Consider the following 20,342-nt stretch of genomic DNA (forward strand, 5'->3'; position numbering starts at 1 on the left):
AAAACACCTGACCTCGGAGGTCGATTTGAGTCACAAAAAGCATCCTGTTTCTCCAACCGCATGCATTCTGCTGCAAAATCTGCCTCCACCAGCTCTGTTACTCCGTCAGAGTTCTTTGGCGACAGTAGTTCTTCTCTGGCCTCTTTCTTTGGCTGTAGCTGATGATCTTCTTCGAAGCTGAAGGAGCTGCTGAACCTCTGGCTCCTCTTCATCGCACTTTCTGCCTCCACATCGGAATCGGACGACGAGTCTTCATCTGGTGAGCATCCACGTGGTGACGACTGATCATTATGATCCGTTGACAGGGGCGGTTGACTCTCTTCTGACTCACAGGAGCCGCTCGTCCTCTGGCCTTTCCTCATAATTGGGCAAACAGGTCCTTCCTTTTTTTGCCCAATATGTCAACTGCCTTTTGTTGCATAAATTAAAGGAATGTAATCAAGGCTACCACCACAACAACAACAACAGCCGCAGCAGCTCTGCTAGCATGGCACTTTCTGACATAATCTCTGCTTCAAGAGGCACAGCTTTGGCTATGGAGATGGGCAGTGATGACGCTGCGGTGTCATGTGCCCACATGCATGCATGCACACACATATACACACACACACACAGACACACACAGAAACCCCTGCATGGCTATGTGTTCACGCTCCAGTCGAGTGAGCGGTGACTTGCCTCAGAGGGAAGTGATGCCACATTGCATGATGTCATACCTAGCCGCGAACCAGGAGTCAGCTATGGTCTGTTTATGTGCGAGAGCCCAGATGGTGAAAAAGATGCCCTACCCCCAAAATTGACCTAGATGTGCAAAAGGGAAGTCTTGATAAATAAATGTTGATTTTTTTTTTCCCCCCCCTATTCATCTTACTCTAGTTTTTCTACAGCTATCGTTGTATTGGTATCCACTTCCAAATAATATAGTAAATAATATAGTTATTATTATAATACATGATGATAATAATAGAGATAATAGGACTTTGTGTTTGCATCATGATGCTTGGTGCTCAAACATAGTCAAAGTTGATGGACAATGTCTTCCTGATGGCGAATTTTGTATGTTAAGATGTCGGCCATATTATCTGCCCAGAGAATTGTTTTTGTTGCTGCTGTTAACATTCATTATGATGCAAATTTTAAAAAAGCACTACAGGAATGCACTACTGTTTCAGTTGTTTTTCTCGTGTTGCAATGGGCTACAACTGCATTTCGTTGTGCATCCCTGTGTTGCATAATGACAATTAACAATCCTTGAATCCTAGAATCTTTTTACTGTCCATATTTTTTTATTTTATCTTTTTGTCTGAAAGTGTAATGACACACCACGGTAGATGTGTCCCTAAATTTGTAAGATCTGGATGGGAGTATCTAGAAACAGCAGTGTTTCTATAATCTGTTAGTGTACACAAACAGAGATATCAATATAGAGGATATACTAAATATAGCAACCACTAAAATTGTTATTCACAACAGAAGTTTTCAATTGCATCATAGTTCATTCATAAATGCATTTATCTATTAGCTTTTGTATGCATGTCTGTTGTATTTTGGAGGGCTGCGGAACAGAGATCACAGTCATCTACAGTTTCACCAGCTGTGTTTGTGTAGCTGAAGGTGCTCTATGTGTAGTAGTAGTAGTAGTAGTAGTAGGGTACATCAGTATGTGTGTTTGTTTCCTGCTCAGTAAGAACCCACTGTCACACGTCAACAGTGGGTGTTAGGTCACTCATAATCTTTCTCGCTTTTCCATTTATGGTTATAGGACTGCTGTTCAGACAGCACGTCCCTCTGTTCGTTCAGCGTACACCTTCTTGCATCACATCGGGGCAAAAGGACACCAGCCACAGCAGACTCCAGACCGGCTGACCTTATTGCACACAGAAAGACACACATGTTACAGCTGATAAGTCTGGTCGGTCAATTTCTGTGATGGGGGGCACGGGGGACGGCATATCTTTGAGATGGAGAGTGAGTCACTGGAAAGAATATAAATCAGCAGATATTAGAACACCTTCACAGTTACACCTGTTACTGTTTAGTTACATCTCACATACTAGCATTAGGGCTGATCAACAATATCAGATGCAAACCACTGTAACATGATGTTCCTATAACCTTAATAAACACTTGTGCTATGGATTGCATGCCCTGAAATCTTGATGAAAACATTTGCTATGCATTCTCTCCTCCATGGACCAATCAGTTGCTTAGACTCTCACACTAAAATAGCAATAAAGAGGCTAATACATTTGAACAAGCCAACCTATTACATATGAAAACAAGACTGCCTTTCAGCATGATCAGCACTTTTTCTTTGAAGTGATTGTGTTCAGGAGCTCCTTCTGGGTCCTGTTGTATCTGAGTCACTGATGCTACGTCAGAAATGCAATGGTGGGAGAGCACAAATAATATGGAGAGGCACACTGCCTCTCCCCTAAATTGTCCCCTGGCAGACAGACACAGGGCTTGGCTGAACACCATGCCTCCCCGGTGTATGGAGGAGAGTGTGACTGCAGCTTTCTGCAGTGTCTCCTGGCCGAGGCTGTCTCCCACAGTAAAAAATCACAACGCTTTGTTCATGAATAATATATCATAAAAGACTGGGTATTGTGTATGAGATGAGGCTGAATACACATTGAACTATTGAATAGCTCTCTATAAAACCATTGAAGTAGCCGCCAAGGCAGGAACCAAAAACAAAGCAGTATTTCAGATCAGGTCAGAGAGAGGCCAAACAGCTTTCACCACAATCTTATTATGATTTCATTACTCTTCATATCAGTTTCTCTCAGACCTTTACTCGTCACCTTGATAAAGTAGCTTCAATTAAAAAGTGTACACTGTCATTTAAGCAAAGGTGTCATATATTGAAGGACACAAAGCGGTGTTACACAAGCAGGAATACTGTGGAAAAGGTGGAACTGAATTGGAAACACAACGCCGTTATGAATATCTTTCCAACTTTACCGAACTATGAAAAATTCATCATGGCTTTGGACAGCAGCTGCAGACTAGCGAGGCGGGGTATCTTTTTTTCCCGTTATCACAGCTATTTCTAGACTGCATTCCCATACATTATTCACACAAACCGAGGTGGGAACCCGTATACAAGCCATTTTAAATCACCCCAATGAATGCTGAAGTTCGCTAAAATGTCTAATTCATTAGGAGCAGGTGAGTTGGAAAGCCACTTTAGCTACAAGCAACAGGCGAGCCGGGTGAGGGCGCAGTGGACTCCTCACACTTCCAGGCACGGGGGAGGCGAGCTCGAGCCAGAGCAGCGTGCGGGTGTAACGCGACTTCTGATTGGTTCCACTCCTGCAGCGAGGATGTCAAACGGGCCACAGTTGGACGGCTGTGAGTAGGCGGAGCCGTGCATGGCATTTCATTGATATAGCGTACAGCTGGTGGCTGCAGATTCGCCACAAGGACTGGAAGGGCTATGAAAGTGACGACGGCTTGATGTAGGGGGGTTTACAGAAGGCTCGAGAAGTGTTTTTATGATTTTAAAGAGTGGCACACCAAAGATTTCACAGCCAAAATGCTCTGCCACGTTACTCGGCCGGATTCGGTGGTGATGGAAGTGGAAGTTGATGCGAAGGCAAACGGTGAAGACTGTCTGAATAAGGTAGGCTGTGCTGGAATACACATCACGTTTTGTCATCATGATACCTTTTTTTTCTTTTTCTTTTTAAAGCACCGTGTCACGACCAGGCAGTGCAGCAGTGCTCTAATTCAAAACTTTAGATTTTCAATTTTCCCTAAACTTCAGCTCGATCGCTTATTAGTGACTCCTGGTAAATAAGAGTGCGAAATTGACGCCACTTTAGGCATAAACAGGAATACTTGAATAAGATGCAATCGCTGCTTGACTTAATATCCGCTGTGTAACCTTACTTATTCTGTTAACAAAACTAGCGATGCATCTGCTTTGTTATTGCACATAGGGACCGCGGAAACAAAATGTTCTGCTGCGCGCAACGTGCAGGAAAAAAAACATTCATAACGTTCATAACAATGAAACCTTAAAATGTCGATGTATGGTCGAAACATATGACTTGATATAACTAGGAAAGTTTTGATACATCGGTGTAAAACTGGTCGCCTCTACCTGCATGGCTTAGTTGGTCGGAGGCGTGTGTGGCTTTTTCAGGGTTACTTGAGTTCATTCTTCTGCTTTTGCAACCACTCAACGTTCTCGCTCCACTCAAACCGAAACTTCAGTCTGAACTAAGTTGCTCAGATATTTAACTCTTTTCCCTCCAAAGTGGACATGAAAGAAAAAAAAACACACACATCGCACTCTGCGATGTTCATGGGCAGCCTGAAGTTGTTGTTTTTTTCCCGCTAATAAAGTGTAACGCTACTTCAAATGCATGGCATATCCCCACCTTGTGGGTATGAATGAGTTTTATCTCAGCCTCCGGGCCCCCTGCAGACGTTCACCAGCAGTTACGTAATAACCCCGTGGCCGCTGAGGGAGCGTGGGATTGTGGGTTTGATGAGCCCCTTTACCCCGGGAGAGCCTCCAAGTTTACTTCCACCCTATCGCGAGCTTTAGCATATTGATGTTTTTTATCTGTATAGTAGTAATAGCAGAAATCCTAATGGAGAAAGTGATAGAAGCAGCCTTATTTTCTTCCCTCTTAAATCTTGAACCTTTTATTGATTCCTGTTGGGGGATTCTGTTGATTCTTGCGACTCTCCACTGGCAGACCAGAGCCAATATGGAGTCATGTTATGTTCAAGGACCCATCTACTCGTGGTACAGTCCTACTGTGAAAAATGCTGTCTAAATGATGTCCCATTATACTCTTTCCCTCCCAATTACTGGATTCTATTTGAATTTCTTTGTTGAAAATCCACCTTTGTGACTCATATCTTTCCTCTCTTTCCAGGTTTGCAGAAAGTTGGGCATAATTGAGGTGGACTACTTTGGGCTGCAGTTCACAGGCAGCAAAGGGGAGAACCTGTGGCTGAATCTGAGGAACCGCATCTGCCAGCAGATGGATAACGTGACGCCCTGTCGACTGAGGCTGCGGGTCAAGTTCTTTGTGGAGCCCCATCTCATTCTGCAGGAACAGACGAGGTACGTTTACCAGCTCACGTGCTCGCATAGACACTGTGTGCAAATTTGCCACTTGTTTGTCTATGGGTATATAAATAAATAATTAACTACTTCCTTTGTGACCAAGCACCTGCGAATTAGCTCATCGCCTCCTCTGAAAGAGCTCAGTAAGAATTCGATCTGATCTGTGTTTTTTATGAAATACTTTTATGACTGATTAACATGCAATGATGAGCTCATGGTGGAAAAAACCCCAAGTCACGTTGGTGAAATCCCAGCTCATAATCTGATCACTTTGTTTACAATACACTGGAATGCCCTCTAGTAACCTCTTCCCCGAGCCCTTCCGGGGTTACTAAAGGTCGTTTTGGCCGAGCTCCAGGCAGGAAATGTGATTCAGCCACCCCAGGGCTCTGTGTCGGTCTGTCCCGAGGGACCCTCTGAGCGACAGCCAGGACCTCTGTCACTGCCCCCATTCAACTCAAAATAACTTTTGTTGTGCTTTTTTTTTTTTTTTGTTTGTGGCCATTTTTGTCTGAACAAAAGCATGCTGCTTTATTTTTTTTTTTGCAGATGCAGTTTGGAAACTGTGTGTAGGTTGTTTTCCTCCATAGGTTTTGTTCTCATAGAAATAGGTCACAGATTGAAGCTTTATAGTGATATCTGTAATCGTTTTTGAAAGCTACATATTTTAATTTTTAGATGCATATTAATAGCCAGCCAAAAAGCAGACATAGCAGATAATGCATTGGTTAGTTTAATGAAAGAGGGAAAAAACCCACTAATCAGAACAAAGTAACAAACCTTGTCATGTCTAGATTCTGACTCGGTATTCCCCAGCCCCAGTTTCATTTTAAGTTATAAATAGCATTACCAGTCACAGTCCTTAAAACCTGTCCAAAAAAACTTGTTCTACACACAGTGTCTGGTGTGATACCGTGGGTGTTGCATTCACCTCAGGCAGTGCCACGGGTGTTTTCATACTGCAGAGCTGGAACCATGATGTGGAGGGAGGGCAGACTGTTTGGTCTCTTTTTAAACTCCGCCACGCTGCTCTTGCCCTCTCTCTCTCCCTCAAACGCAGCATGCCACTAGAACTGTTCATTAAACTGACATGTATCTGCCTTGGCCAGGATTTGTTCGGCATTCCAGTACGCTCTGTTGCTCCCCAGTTCACCCACTGTCCCATCTTCAGCTGTTTTCCCACTCCCTTTTACCTCCATTCACTGCACTCTTATCAAATACAAAGATATCAACTTTATTCTCTTGCCATATTTCTCTTGCTGTCGCATATAAACTGTCCCATTTCAGTGTCCATCCCGCTCATCCGACCCACACTTTGCCCCGTATTTGGCAACCCTTTGAAACAAAAGTGAAAGGCAGCGGGGGGAGAGAGTGAGCTTGAAAGACAGTTGGCTGCCTGCGCTCTGACCTCCACTAGATTAGCAGGGGTTATCAACAGATGGCTGGCGTCGGGTGGGGGTTATGGGCTTGTAAAAAAGAAAAAAAAAAGGTGAGCTTAAGATGTGAGATGGCAGGCAAGGATATGTGGGGTTGCTGCTAATAGATACTCACACATGGCACATGCCAACATGCTGTCAAGTTATGTTTTTAATTTTGGCGCAGCCTTCATGCCATCCATCTGCTCATGTGATATAATTTAAGTGGTGCTTAAGCAAACACTGGCATCAATTTCAGAGATGAGGGGACGGTGTTGACAGTGCACAGCAGTGGCATTTTGGGGAGCAACACATGTCTGGAAAACTGCTACGGGTCATGCAATTATACATTGCATTTCTGTGAATTATTCATTTTCTAAACATGCATTTAAAATGTCTACCTCGACCTGCAGGGAATCCGTTTCACTCACTTCTTGTGCTGTCACCTTTTGAGGCTACCAATGCCCCCACTCAACTTGTCCCAACTGCAGGCAAGCAGGCACTCGTCGTCGTAGCAAACGCGTTGTACATTTTTGTTGCAACGTGCCAATAGAAATAGGTCCCATTCTTGTCTACAGAAATGTCAGTGTGCCCAACGCCACGTTTGTTTCAGAAGCTAAAACCCAACATGAGACTGTGAACACGCCCACTTTATAACCCCACAGCATGTTTCACTAGTTCCACAAGTGTATGTGAGCTGGAGTAAATATTCTCAGCAGCTTTTGGACAAAGCAAAAGGGACTGTTTGATGCCACGACTCAGTTGAGCTGAGGGGTGGGCCTCTTTTTCAACGCCCTTCTTATAGGCCTTATTACATAACCTGCACGGGACTGACTGCGCACAGAGCTGCTTATATAAGCTGCTGTGTACTCTGCTGCCATGTAAAAAGCCTAGCGGGTCACTCGCACAATCTTGCTCACATGCAGCTGACTATTTGGATACTTTTGTGTTCATTCATTCATTCATTCCTCTTTTTGTGTGGCCCACCTGTGCTAAAAATGTACTGTACAGAATCAAACTCACATTTTAAGCCAATTTCCTAAAATCTGTAATGGCTATATAACCTTTAGGTACTACTACTGCGCAGCACCAACGTGCAGGATATATCTATTTGAGTTGCAAGGCTTAAGCTTTGTTCATACTCTCACGTGGTGTGAGCCTCCACAGAGAGAGCGTGCACAAAGGGATTTATGCTTATTGTGTTCTTTGTTGCAGCATTCTCCGACACGCCAGAGGGCGTACAAAAAAGTGTGTAGTGTGAAGACGCTAGAAGATAACGAGTGCGCAAATGCCATAAACCGCCCTCCACCACGCCAATGAGGGATCTCGTATTATTGTAAACAATTTGATTTGGCTGTCAAAATATATACTTGAATGTTTTTAAGACCTCCTGTTTCTAAAGCATTTCAAAATAATTGTCTGTCTTTGTAAGACCATCAGACACGTTGAAAGTACTTTTATCAGTGAACTATTTATGACAGTCATCTCTAAAAAAAGCTCAGAGCGCTTGCAGTGAGCGCTTGGCTACAAAAATTCAGAGACCCACGACCAAATGCCACAACACCATGCAGAGCCTTCAAGTATGACGCAATGACGTAATTTTTCTGCTGCACGCTCCTTGCACTTTATAAATCCAGTGTTTCCCTGCTTGCCAATGAGACACTTTTTGTAAATGTGTAAAATTGGCCATTAGCTTCTGTTTTGGGCAGCTGATCAAAGACTGAAAACAGGGCCATACAAACCTTCCAGTGGTTTGAGATAGAGTTGCACTGAAACTTTATTTTTGGCTTAATCATTTTTATTCCATGTCGGTGGAAAACGAAAGCAGTTCTCTAAAATATATTTGCTCATAAACAACAGGTTCGCCTTTATCTGTGTTTCCATGATGCATCAGCAGAAGGAAATGCCACTTTTCATTGGTTAAGGGACACTGGCCCAAGGGCCTCAACAACAGCCTGTGTTATCTGCATCATTAATTGCCACTGCTCGGGGTGTTTCTGGTTTAAACATGTGAATGTTTTCCCTTCATTAGCCCTCTTATTTAGCATTCTGATCAGGCAAACATTGGATGTCCTGAAAGGGCACAGCTATTAGTACAGGCTTTATCAGAGGTCCTGATTGTTATCCTGTTTACCCCCTCGGGTGTTAAGTTTATCTTTAACTTGAAATATTTTATCTTTAAATCCAACTTTAAGGACTCTGTTAAACTGCTGTCATTGCACTCACCGGACTGTGTTCCTCCCATCTTACATAATCACAGGCAGTTCAAAGACATTCTGGTCACAGACACAGGAGACTAAATCTGCAGAGGTGAATGTGCGTGTTAACCTTGCGACAGCCGATCGATCTGTGCACAGTGTTTCCTTGCCTTTCCCCCAGTGCACGGTGGCATAGGTTCCAACCCTATGTAGCGTTTGTATCAACGGATCAACTGAGAAACGATTTTACAATAAAATGCATAGATGTAACAACATTTACATTAAGCATCCTTGATAAATCACAGCCCTGCAATTCTTGTGCAGCTGGACTTAATATTCTGCATGATTCAGCTTTGTTTACAACAATAAAATGCAGTTTTATCATATGTTAGTTCACCCATAAAAACTGAGACCAGGGCATTATCTCTTTACTCTCCTAAAACAATTTGAGGTAATTTATTCAGGTCACACAGAAGATCACACAAGATACCTGTGGGTCTTCAAGTGTTCAAAAGCACCACCCAAATTGTTTATCAGCGTGCTCCATCGTCAGTAGCTTTTAGTTCTGTGAGTTTCTTTCCTCCTTCGTTTGTTGTGCACTCGAGTAACCTATCCCTGATTTGTCTCGTTTGAAGTCATAACATTAGCCCTTGTCCAAGAATGACAGAATTGTTTTATTTCTTTGGCGCCTGAATTTAGGATTGATGCTGAGCTTTAATCAGTGTTTTACCATCCAGTACAGAGCACCCGCCTGTAACACAAGGCATTTAGCATACAAACAGCTTCTTTGTTTTATTGCCGTTCAACTCGGCACAGAGCGAAGGCCTGTGTGTTTACATTTAGTGCTTGACATTTTATTGTTTGGCAACTTTCTGGTTATAACTTCGATAAGCATTTCAGTCTGACTTTTCCATTCAACCCACTCCTTTGGGAAAAGAGCAGGGTTTACCATAGTTCATTGACCGCTAGTAACCTCACAGCGCACAGCTCCTGGCAGTGTGTCATTTGACTAGCTTACAAACCGCATTGTCGAGAGCCCAGCCGATGAGCTCCGAAACTCTGCTGGTGATTGGCTGGATGAGGTGCAGTCTCTAGGCAGAGGTGTTAGGTTTCAGTTTGTGGGGACGTTTTGTTCTGCTGTGAAGTGAAGCGGCGGACATTCTGCCGACTGGGAGAATAGACCCTGGGTTGGGGCAGAAAACATTAAAATGAGACAATGGTTTTATAGCTGGGCGGAACAGACTAGAGAGGGTTTAGTTGACTTGGTAATGAGTGTCCGGTGACTTGAGCAAGTACGTCTGTTCGTGCCCATTCTCTGGCACCAGAGGACATATAAAATCTTGTAAAGATTTCTCAAATTCTTGTATAAAAAGTTAAACGGCTAAGACTGCATTTTGGGATATTTTGGTGTTCTAAATTAGAATGGTTCAAAGATGGGGCAGAAAGAAATCTGCTTAAAAAAATTAGACATCTCACCCCATCTCCTTAGCTTAGCTCTGTAGCCAGCCAGTGACCTATTTTCAAATCTTCTGTCTCAGGGTTCTGGCCTGCTTTTAATTGAATTATTCCAGCCAGGCAGTAGTGTTCAAACATTCGCGCAGCACCCAACATGACCTCTCCCTCCCCCACAATAGCATTTTGAATAGTGTTTACTTCTCCTATATGCTGTTAGCATTCACAGGGGTCTGAACGCTGAAGAGAGCCTCTTAAGTCTTTGATTATGCGTTATCGCCCATGAAGGACGGGGCAATGATGAGATGTACACACTGTAATACACTAAAAGTAGGCCAGGAAACTCTCAGCGCACACTACCTGTCATTCAGTCCCTGTCTGGTGCGTTAGTGAGGTCTAAAGAAGGCGGCAGTGCTGTGGTGATGACTGCAGTGTCCACGGATGACCAAGTCATGATGCACGTGCAAATGTGTCTGAATAGTAATGTGCATTAGTCACTGACATGGTGACTCAAACGGGCTGAAGCACACGGAGGAGAGGCCGAGCTGCTTTGAAACGGCTGATGCAGCATGGCATCCTCGCGTCCCAACAAGAGACGGATTCCTGTGATTCTGTCTGGCCAAGTCACGCTCAAGGCAGTCACGGGGATTTACACGGCCGTTTGGTTGAGCAATTATCTGTTCTGTCTCTTGTCTTGTTACCGTAAACCTGAAGGGGTTTGTACAGGAATAACAGTCTTATTTTCAGTAGGTCTCAAATGCCGTGCTCACTGAGGACACGTTTCAAAAAGTCCTTTTTGAGTTCCAACCAATCGGCCTCAAACACCATGTGAGACGATGGATTTATGGACCGTTGTCTCTCCGATGTCCAAAGTGTAGGATGGTCCTTGACAGGTGCTGAGGCAGCACTACACCGCCTGAGCAGACTGATGCTGAGAAGGGAAGTCCTTCTGAGAAGCTATCTACTTATTGTGGAGGCCAAGCATGGCAGCAGGGTAATCCGTACAAAACGTTTGTCGTTGTCGTCATAACAGGAGTTATGCCGTGAGTTTTCCCCTGCTGCACAAAGCTGGTATTTAGAGCAGATACAGTAGCAGTATAGCTTCACAGGAGCCTCAGTGGGATAAATTGTTACCTTCTGCTTGTGAAGCAGCTGTGTGTTGTAGTATTTGGCTGAGTGCATATCATTCAGCCTTGGGGAAGTCATGCAGGAGCCACTATCGCTTGAACTGTAGTTACCTCTGCTGCAGGGCCTGTGAACCTGTTCTACTGTACGCCTTGTAGTTGTTTGCTTCTAAACGCACACCTGTTTACACATGCGGGCACCCACAACACTGAGAATGTAGGAGTTAAATGTCTTGCCCAGCAGCTGGTCGGTTTAGTGAAACATTGCTGAGGTTCAAACCCCTACATATTCTGTCAGTGACACAACACCAAACCAACAGGCCGAGACTTGTCCTGAAGGAAGCTTTTTACCATATGAAATGATGCTGAGCAGCACGGTGACTGAGACCAACCTCTTGCCAACCCTCGCCTGAACTATAGTAACCTCCGCAGTTTGCCCTGTAGTAACCTTTTGTCCGTACCCTGTAGTAAACTCCAGTCGGCCCTATTGTTTGCATCAAACAGGTAACTAACTAGCAGCGCTACATCGCATGACGCCTGCTGCGCCTGACACAATAGAGAGCAGTGTTTGTGCGTGTGTGTGTGTTTGTGCGTCGGAGGGAATGGGATGTTTAACACCGTATCAAAGCAATGTTTGTTATGCCTGAGGCTAGTCAGCTACGGGGGCTTCGTTGTTATGGTCTGGCGTTATCAGGTAGAGCGACTCCGTCTGTGTGCCTCACAGCTGCTTGCGCTACTGTTGTTCCACTCCTTAGAAGCGCCGTGAATGTGCGTTGGCTGAGGTGTGCCTCTGTTGTTGCACGCCAAAGCCGATGCAATACACAAGCGAGCCTATTCTGCCAGCCAGTCGTGCACTGCTCCCTCAAGAGTCTGGTTTTTAGTCCCATAAGAGGACGGAGGAAACGTCATGTCCCGCTTATTCCGCATCCGCTGTGGTTCCCACGAGACTGCTCGGGAAGGTGCATTTTCGAAATAAACAAAACACAATAGGTTTATATAAACTTAATAAAAAGGGGGATGAGCGCTACCTTCCCCCTCCGCTCAGTGTCCCTCTAAACCCTCTCAAATATCCTCAAGTCACGGTGTGACCTGATTTGCAAAAATGAAAAATGTCTCTCTTTGCATCATGCTTCAAAGAGAACTGTAGCCCAAGGGAGGTTTTTTTGTTTGGGGGTGGGTGAGTTCGGAAATAAGCAGTTTCTGGCGCAGTCTGCTTTTAGTCTACCACATCAGGATGCGGTGGGTAAAACAAAATCAGCCATTGTTTGACAGATTAAAACTGTTCTACTGCTGTAACTTTTCAAGTGAGTTCTACCAGGGCTTTAAACCAATACTCTAAATTTGAATACATATATATTTGATATAGTAAAGATATTAGCATATGAAACGTATTTGATTGTAAAAACAAACGGCACTACCATGACTTTCTTCCTCGCGTACACTGAATGCATGCCGGAGTCGCATAACATCTTTCATTAATTGAAAAGGAAATGTAAGGATAGGTAAACAACATGGGCTAGTGACGAGCTGTCTAACTGGTTTGTGGTCACAGAAGTAGGTGACTGGAAGTAGGCCCTATGCTTGTACAATCTTCTTAAGACTACTGTGTCATAGGTAATCTCAAGGAAGGATCAGTTTAGGTTACTCTAGTTCAACGCTCTTCGTGATGCAAGGATTGAGTCTGTCAGGGTGTTACTCCTTTTGACGTTTTGTCTCCCGCTGCTAGAAGGAAAGAATTCCTCACATCTTCTGGTCAAAACAATGGAAAGGACCAGCCGTGGCTTATTTATTTTTTTGAGGATTTAGCTGTTTACCTTGACCACACCAGAACTCTGTGTTCTCATTTAATCATTCAGTCCTAACAATAACAACTGTGTTTTTGACCAGCATTAATGTTTAAACTATCTTCTCTACTGTCACTTCATAATACACACCTCCTTTCAAACGAGAATTTCCCCAAGTCGGGTAAAACAAGACCAGTGGAGGCTTGTCTTTAAATGGGCATGATGGGCTTATTATTTTTTGGATGATTTAGCCGTTTACCTTGACCACACCAGAACTCGATGTTCTCATTTAATCATTCAGCCCTAACAATAACTTGTTTTTGACCACCATTAATGTTTGAACTATTTTGGTTCAAACATTAACCAGGCAAAACCAGACCAGTGGAGGCTTGTTTTTAAATAGGCATGATTGGACCATATTTTGACACCAAGCCACAGAAACGCAGACAGGATGACGGCCATTAGAACTCACATTAAGTCCCATTATTGCATTCAACGTTCTTCCTGGTCACGCTTTGGCATTGGGATCTAGTACAAGCACAGTGAGTCACCAGGTTAAAAGTCCAAGTACTTCCTCTAGTGGAGAAAACCACTCAAAACTTCTCAACTTCCACTTTTAAGAGCCTCAAGTGAATTCACTCTTAAAGGAAGTTGTAATAGTGTGTTGTGAGGAAGAGAATTAAAAAGGGGAAAGTGAGTCATTGTGACCATTGACCGAATGTCACAGTTGCTTTTCCTTCTGCTTCACACACACTCAAACAACTGCCGTCTGTGGTGAAATTCTAGCCTTGTAATGACCACCTGCTCTGGTCCGTGTGTGCACCAGGCGTCCCGACTCCTCAACGTTAACACATGCAAGTCGGTTGAACGGTGAAAGTGGCCGGTGTTTGTGATTGGGTACACCGCTGCACAGATGACGATTTGTCTTCTTTCTGGATAAACTTAAAGTGAAGAGTCTGTCATCGCATTCATTAATTTCCCATTTGCTCTGTTTGCTTCCTGTCCGCCAGACACGTCTTCTTCATGCACGTGAAAGAGGACCTCCACAACGGTCACCTACGTATGGGCTCGGAACAAGCGGAAGAGCTGAGCGCACTCCTGGCACAGGCCGAGTTTGGCGACTACAACCAAAACACAGCCAAGTACTGGTACACAGAGCTGTGTGGAGAGGAGCCCAGCACTGCAACTATCAACAGGTAAAACTCTCTCAAAGCAACCCTACATGGGCCTCAAGAAGAGCAGGAAGTTGAAATGCTCTTAATTGTGAATACATGGCATGCTAAAAAAAAAAAATGTATTCCTTGTATTGCTGGCCCAGAATCCTTCTGTTCCACCACATCTTGTTATAATAAAAACCCTATCCTGACCTGAAACCTTTACTTGATGTTAGGGTTTTGGGGTAGTTTCCACAAGACAACTGGAAATTGGTCATAATAATAAGTTAACAAGCTCTGGCTGATCATTGAAACCTGTTCTTTGTGGCAGCTCTTCTGAATCTCTGCCTCCTCACTATCTCCGAGGGAGATAATTCACCCCATAACGACATGATGAAAAGTAAATAATGGGTCACAGCAATCAGTCATGGGTAGTACTATCTGAAGCAAAGGAATACCAAAACGCTGAGCTGAACTGTGCGGTCTTTCATATTTTTGTATTTTTACAGCGCGCGCACGCAGCAGCTGAAGGGAAATCAGATGGCATGTGTTTTGCGGGGTTCCACTGACAGACCCTCCCACTGAACATCTTTTAATGTTTTCACTGTAAACAAGAAGAGGCCTAGTGCAAGGATTTGGGGTCCGAGAACATGGATCCCATTGCATTGTGCAAAAGCCGCACCACTCTTTCGACAGAAAAGCCTTTTTAGGAATAAATGCAGTGTCTCCGTTTTGTGGTTGTAGCCTTTGGAGTGCACACTGGAACCATTTGATCCTCGCATGCAGAGTCTAAATTTATACATTAAGCCGGACCTGCTACAATAAATTATTTTATCCAATTGCATTATCAAACCAGCAGGCACGGCTGTTCACTGCTACACCAGCACTCACTGCCAGCATGTATGCAGGTGCATGAATTACCCAACTATTTCTGTCTGAACATTTCATAGAATGATACTTATGTGTATGACAAACCTTGTGTCAGAAAATTGTCATTTCCAATATGAGCTTTAGTTCTAACTTAAATGGTTGTCTTTTCTTCCCCTCCCTCCCCCCAACCCTGTCTCGTCTGCAGTATCATATCCAGACACAAGGCTCTGGAGGGTTTGAGCCAGGGCTCAGTGGAGTATCAGGCCCTGCAGCTGGTCTCCTCTCTGGAGCATTACGGCGTGGAGTGGCACTGGGCTCGCGATGCAAATGGTCAACGGTTGGCCATAGGAGTCGGCCCTGAGGGTATCGCCATTTGCAAGGAGGACTTCAGTTTAGTCAACAGGTATGCTCCACTCGCACATCTGCAAATAGCTCTAGTGATGGTACGTTTCATGTTGCAGTAGGTGTCGAAGATGCACGTTTTTGTGATTTTTGTTTTAGGAACTACATGTCTGATGTAAAAACATTTAACAGTCTCTTCTCTGTTTGCCTCATCTCAGAATAAGCTATCCAATCATCCAGATTGCCACCCAGTCGGGGAAGAGTGTGTACTTGACGGTTACCAAGGACACAAATGACAGCGTGGTGCTTTTGTTCAAGCTGATCAGTAACCGGGCAGCCAGTGGTCTGTACCGAGCCATTACAGAGACCCATGCCTTCTACAGGTGAGAGCTTAAGACATAAAGTCAACAGTAAGCTGTTAGTCATTCACACCTCTGACCTGCTTTAGAACAATCTTTCTATTCACTGAAGCATGCTTCAATGTTCTAGAACAGTTACTTGTTCACTGGCCTTCACTAAAGACTGGTAGATTATAAATGAGGTGGGGAAACAAACATCTAAAATGTGTGAAACATTTGTTCTGCTCTACTTGGCATGCGGTGCTTCCTGATTCTCCCACATTTGTCCACATTGCTCCCTTTCTGACGGTATAAATACAGGCGCAGTGGGTAAAACATCTCATTGACCTGAATGAGCGTGGATGGAAATGTAGATTGCACACCACAATCTAGTTGGTAGAGGTGGCATTTTTCCTTGCCATAGACAGTGTGTGTGTCTGAAATTTGCAGTGAGCAAGGACAATTCAAATGGCTGAGCTATGAAATTGTTGTCAGTCAGTCACAATAGCACAAAGGTACAAAAGACAGCCCTGTCCTTTTGTTTCGGGGATGGGTTTTAGCTCGGAGTCTGCAGATTCTTTTTTTTTTTTTTGGCGGGCATGTCTTCGCCCTGCTTGCTCAGAAACTACTGTTTATCTCAGTGGTGGATGAATTAGGTGTTGCCTAAATAAACAGTGCAAGGGTGATAATGGATAAACAGACGTGCCCTCCACAACTGTGAAGAGGTTGTAAGGCAGATGCATAGTGCAGATTCGTTTGGAATTGGCAGTTTGTCTGGTCAAATGTTTTGATTTTTCTGACCGTAGCAATCATGTCAAAATGTTATTTTGATTTCCAGGTGTGACACAGTTACTAATGCGGTGATGATGCAGTACAGCCGAGACTTTAAGGGCCATCTAGCTTCACTCTTCCTCAACGAAAACATCAACCTGGGTAAGAAGTATGTTTTCGACATCCGACGCACCTCCAAGGAGGTTTACGACCACGCCCGCCGCTCGCTCTACAACTCCGGTGTCGTGGACCTGGTGTCCGGCAGCGACGGACGCTCCTCTCCTTCACGCTCCCCGAGCCGGGACGACCAGCCGGACGACGGGCTGGACTGCGGCAGCTGCCAGCAGAGCCGAGCCCTGCAGGAGCGGCTACAGAAGCTCAGAGAGGCTCTGTTGTGCATGCTTTGCTGCGAGGAGGAGATAGATGCTGCGTTCTGCCCCTGCGGCCACATGGTGTGTTGCCAGACCTGCGCAAATCAGCTGCAGGTGAGGCTCTTCTTCACTCCCTTTCTGTGGAATGCTTATGAGTTTATCGGCCACATTTTTTGGGGGGGGGGGGGCTTTTCATGTGTGGTTAGTATTTTTTTTTTTTTTTTTAAAGCCATGGCAAGAGCTTAAAACCAAAACTGATTTTGCTTTGTTTTCTCTTTTTAACTATTTAATTTTTAACTTGGTCCTTTTAACAACATCCAAAGCTTTGCTTGCACTCGGCTGACCTGATTGTCCACCACTTAATCAGCTAAATGTTGCCCCTCTTTGTGGAAGCAGATGGTGGGTGTGAGTGAGTTTGTCTTATGAAAGGATTATAGCAGCCAGGCAAATCTTACTTCCATTAACTTAACTAGAAAACGTGACCCAGCTAATTGACGAATGAGTCGGTAGAAATTCAAGAAGGCGAGAAGGAAAGTTCTGCTGCTTTCAGCATGATTGTGAAACCCGTTTTCCAATTTATAGCTATCCATTACACCTTTTTCATGATTGAGCTGGCCTTGCCTGTTACTGTCTATTTGTCACGGTGTCCTTCGGCCTTAATAACAGACGGATGACCTGAGAGGTGCCTAATTAGTTGCCTTGATGGCAGTCAACATTACTCTTCACTGCTCATTTGATGTTGCTGTGCCACTGAGCATTTGTGGCTACACATTCTCTTAGCTTGCACTGTTTTGCTGGCTTTGACACTTCCTTGCTGTTAAGTCACGTTTACTTGCAACGTGTGCTTTGACCCACTTTATCATACATTGCAAGACTGGTACAAATGTTAACTTGGTGTAATGTGGCCATGAAATTAATGTTTGAGGAGATTCCCTAAGCTTGTCAAAATATTGTGCCATTGGGTTCACAACTTTAATGCAGTAGTTGAACCACTTTGGCTCTAAGCCTAAATTAGATCAATATTGGAGAATAAACAAATTCAAATAAAACTCTAAATACTTTTTATTTCCTCTACCTTCAGATGTGTCCTGTGTGTCGGTCGGATGTGGAGCACGTGCAGCACGTCTACCTGCCCACCTGCACCAGCCTGCTGAACCTGACGCTGACCGACAACCACCAACACCGCAGCAGTATCCCTGCGCCCATTCACAGAGAAATGGCCTCTCCTCACAGCTGCTCTGCAACAGAGTACGACCACAAGATCTACCACGCATAAAGACGACTCCACCGGACACTTTGAAGCTGAACCAGGTTTCATAGAGAAGGAACATTTATCGTCCGTCTGTGTTTCCTGCCTGGACTCCATGAACTACCAAACATATAGAAACTCCTGAGCATATTCAAAGATCGACACACTCAAACCCCTCCCTCAGAGAGAGAGAGAGAGAGAGAGAGTGTGTGTGTGTGTGTGTGTGTGTGTGTGTGTGTGTGTGTGTGTGTGTGTGTGTGTGTGTGTGTGTGTGTGTGTGTGTGTGTGAGAATGTTACTTACACATTTGGACGTCAGTTTGTCTGATTGGTTGTTAGTATTGTTGCTATTTGTTTGCATGTCATTCTGTCCAGATCTTGTTTGTTTTATACAGCCCCTGCCACAAGATTTAGTTTTTAGATTAGGCTCTCATTGTCTTTAAATTATTGCATCAGTTGACCTGATACAGAATAGACACACTTTTTTTGTTTTTGTATTTGTGTCAGGCTCCTTGCCCCAGAACCTGAACCATATGACTGTTGTGTTTTAGAATAGCTAAACACTGTACATAATAGTTTTTTTTTTATATTTTTTAATGCTTCCTGACATTTTAAAGCTTACGTTTTTGACTTGAGAGCTGAATTTTATTGTGTAAGAGAGTGAACTGCTTTTTTTTAATTATTATTAAGAAATATTATTTAATTTCTTGTTTGTCATGTTCCATGTTGTCCACGCCAATAAGGGGGTATTTCGAGGCTAAGTAGCGCTGCTCTGGGTATAGCATTGCATACTAATAAGATACACCAGGCACTAAGACCACCATGGTCCCATTCTTGTGGACTCTCAGTTCAATGAGGTTCTTTTTCTTTTTTTTTCTTTTTTTTAGCCCACCAAAACTGTGAGCTTGAACATGAAATGCAGCATCTTGCTGACACTCACACAGCCTCCTTCACCTTGAAACGGGTATTGTTGATTAACTGCCACTTGTCCAAAACAACAAGCCTGATTTCATAGACTGATGCACCTTTCCACTGCCATATCTCCATGCCAACAGAAAGTAAACTACTATGAGCACAAAATGCTCTTCTACTAGACACAGTACCACAAAGTTATAAACAAAGAAAAATAAGAATGTGTCCAGCAGCAGCTGCTTCCTCTGAAAACCTCCGCTATAGATTTCTCCTCTGGGGTTTACTAGTGAGTTGATATTTTTAAAGGGTACAACGAGATCTGTCTGTGCAATACTTGCATGCTTTTTGAAAAGCTTTTCATTTTCAAGTTTTATTTAATTTCAAAGACTATATTTAAGAAAAAAATGACATTGTCACTTTACCAAGGAAGTTTTCCACGTGTCTGTAGGGGGTTTTGCCTTAATGTAGCATCAACACCGTGTTTATTATAAACTTTCCACAGACTTTTTTTCTGGTAAGAAAAGGAAAACTTTTATTTCTTTTAATGCTGACTCGATTAAGCTCAGTCACTGCAGGGGAAGGACTTTTATTTTTCACATTTTACAAGTAGTGATTTGTTTCTGTTTTCTGAAGCAAAAGCCACTATTCTCTGTAAAATAAATAACTGAATTTAATCATTTTTTATATATTCTGTTTTTAACAAAAGAGAAAGTATTAATAAAGTTGTTTTTTAAAAAGACTTGATTTTGGGGACATTTTGTGTTTTATGTTTTCTGAAAGCAATTGTACTATTATACCCTATTACTTGGAAATAAGAACCAACTAGGCCAGTGGCACTTGCACATTCATATCAGGCCTCTGTTCCAATATCCTGGCAGATAGTAACACCTGGAAATTCCCTCAAATCAAACTGTTCACATCTTCAACAAAGTTTTCAAGATAAACCATCAAACCTGCTGTCTTAAAACAATCTGGCCCTAGAGGTTTCAGATGACACATGGTGAGAAGAGAACGCCTGCCGAACTTGAGTCCTCACTTCTCTAGCTCCCCAGGTGGTGAATTGTACTCTGAAAGGTCAACGTGTCATTTGTTGTCAGACTAGGAAAGGGAGCTGATGGTACAAAGAGACTCTGTATGTTGATGAGAAATGACAAGATCCACTGGACTATAATTATGAAGTCGGCAAATAAGAGTTCAGCGCAGTAGCTATTGATTAGTCAGACTCCAAACGTCTCTTTTCATGACATGGATGAGAATGCTTCTCTTTCTCTC

The 20,342-nt window shown here is 43.6% G+C and overlaps 1 protein-coding gene across 1 annotated transcript; it reads left to right on the top strand.

Annotated features, from left to right (window-relative positions):
* Positions 1–3,434: 3,434 nt before the first annotated feature.
* Positions 3,435–19,809, top strand: mylipa (myosin regulatory light chain interacting protein a). Its single transcript, XM_068728457.1, has 7 exons — positions 3,435–3,628; positions 4,899–5,089; positions 14,076–14,261; positions 15,295–15,492; positions 15,650–15,814; positions 16,608–17,025; positions 17,993–19,809. The coding sequence occupies exons 1-7, from the start codon at positions 3,542–3,544 to the stop codon at positions 18,185–18,187; spliced, it is 1,440 nt and encodes a 479-aa protein (XP_068584558.1). The 5' UTR covers positions 3,435–3,541; the 3' UTR covers positions 18,188–19,809.
* The last annotated feature ends 533 nt before the right edge of the window (positions 19,810–20,342 follow it).

Source organism: Cebidichthys violaceus, unplaced genomic scaffold (assembly GCF_023349555.1).
Source record: "Cebidichthys violaceus isolate CVI_PGR_0920_01 unplaced genomic scaffold, fCebVio1.0.p SCAF_42, whole genome shotgun sequence".
NCBI classification, from domain to species: Eukaryota; Metazoa; Chordata; class Actinopteri; order Perciformes; family Stichaeidae; genus Cebidichthys; species Cebidichthys violaceus.